Source organism: Mus pahari, chromosome 10 (assembly GCF_900095145.1).
Source record: "Mus pahari chromosome 10, PAHARI_EIJ_v1.1, whole genome shotgun sequence".
Lineage (NCBI taxonomy): Eukaryota > Metazoa > Chordata > Mammalia > Rodentia > Muridae > Mus > Mus pahari.
The window spans coordinates 73136628-73138000 of record NC_034599.1 but is presented as its reverse complement, the minus strand read 5'-3'; the positions used below and the strand labels follow the sequence as shown (position 1 = coordinate 73138000).

The 1373-nt window shown below is 40.9% G+C and overlaps 1 protein-coding gene across 2 annotated transcripts in view; it reads right to left on the bottom strand.

Moving 5' to 3' along the window:
* Mto1 (mitochondrial tRNA translation optimization 1) overlaps positions 1–1373 on the bottom strand; it is a 26659-nt gene that overhangs the window by 15750 nt on the left and 9536 nt on the right. For both annotated transcript variants that reach the window (XM_021207164.2, XM_029543806.1), the window contains exons 5-6: positions 468–580; positions 184–374 (exon numbers count right to left, since the gene is read on the bottom strand). In XM_021207164.2, coding sequence (XP_021062823.1) covers positions 184–374; positions 468–580 — 304 coding nt within the window. The remainder of the gene's footprint in view (positions 1–183; positions 375–467; positions 581–1373) is intronic.

The following is a 1373-nucleotide window of genomic DNA, read 5'->3' as shown; positions in this document are numbered from 1 at the left end:
CTAATATCCGCTTATCAGTGAGTGCATATCTAGTGACTTCTTTTGTGATTGGGTTACCTCACTAAGGATGATATCCTCCAGATACATCCATTTGGCTTGGGCTACTTTTATGGTGTTAAGCATCAATGGTTGTAGCTAAGACCACCTCGCTGCTTACACTGCAGAGCATCTGGGGCCCTTTACCTGGGTGAACCATTTTGGCTTTCTCCAAGCCTCTGATACATGTTATCATTTTCTCCTGTAACTCAGCTGGCAGTGTAACAGATAACCCTTGAGGGTAGATGAGATCAGAATCCATTCCTTCAGGCTCCAACCAAACCTGATGTAGACGATTTGGAAAACGTAAAACCTTTGATTCAATAGAGGGACAGTATCTAGAACAAGACATTAAAATTTAAAGTAAATTCAATGACAGAAAAAGTTTTCCTCGTTCCTTAAAGTGATTAAGCACTTGCTTCTGTCCTTACCGTGGCCCTCTTGTAGTTTCTTTAACATGGCTATTCAGGTGAAGGTTCTCAAGGACAATCTCATCCACTCTGGGGTTGGTGTGAGTCAAGTAACATGGCAATTGATCTTCTGGCTAGAAGACAGAACGCAGATACATTGCAGACTTCACCTGCTTGTCTGTTTGAGACAAGGCCCTGAGTAGCCTAACTGGCCTTGAACTCTCTGGAGAGACGCTATCCTTTTTTTTTTTTTTTTAAAAAAAAGATTTATTTATTGTTATATGTAAGTACACTGCAGTTGTTTTCAGATACACCAGAAGAGGGCATCAGATCTCATTATGGATGGTTGTGAGCCACCGTGTGGTTGCTGGGATTTGAACTCAGGACCTTTGGAAGAGCAGTCAGTGCTCTTAACCACTGAGCCATTTCACCAGCCCGAGAGAAGCTATCCTTAAACTCTGGTTCTCTGGCTCTAGCTCCTGACTGCTGAGATTGCATGTGGGCCACGGCTCCTTTACTGACTTATCTGCCACTTATTCAAATAAATTCTACACAATACTGACTTCTTTAACACATATCTTGTTTGTACATAATTAAATGTTCCTGCCAAAAATAAGCATATATCCCAACAGGTGAACCTAAACATAAGAAGTTTCTAAATCTAATTATCAGTTTCTGGGAAAAATGGTACAGGCAATAATCAGACAAATCTAGGATATGGGAAGTTCTAGGGGGGAAAAAGACTTAACTTCTTTTATACATAAATACTGGGGACAGGAGCAACAGATATAAAACAGCCTCTAGTGGAATGTGTATACTTCTCTCTTGGTCATTTTTTTTTTTTTTTTTTTGGTTTTTTTCGAGACAGGGTTTCTCTGTGTAGCCCTGGCTGTCCTGGAACTCACTTTGTAGACCAGGCTGTCCTCG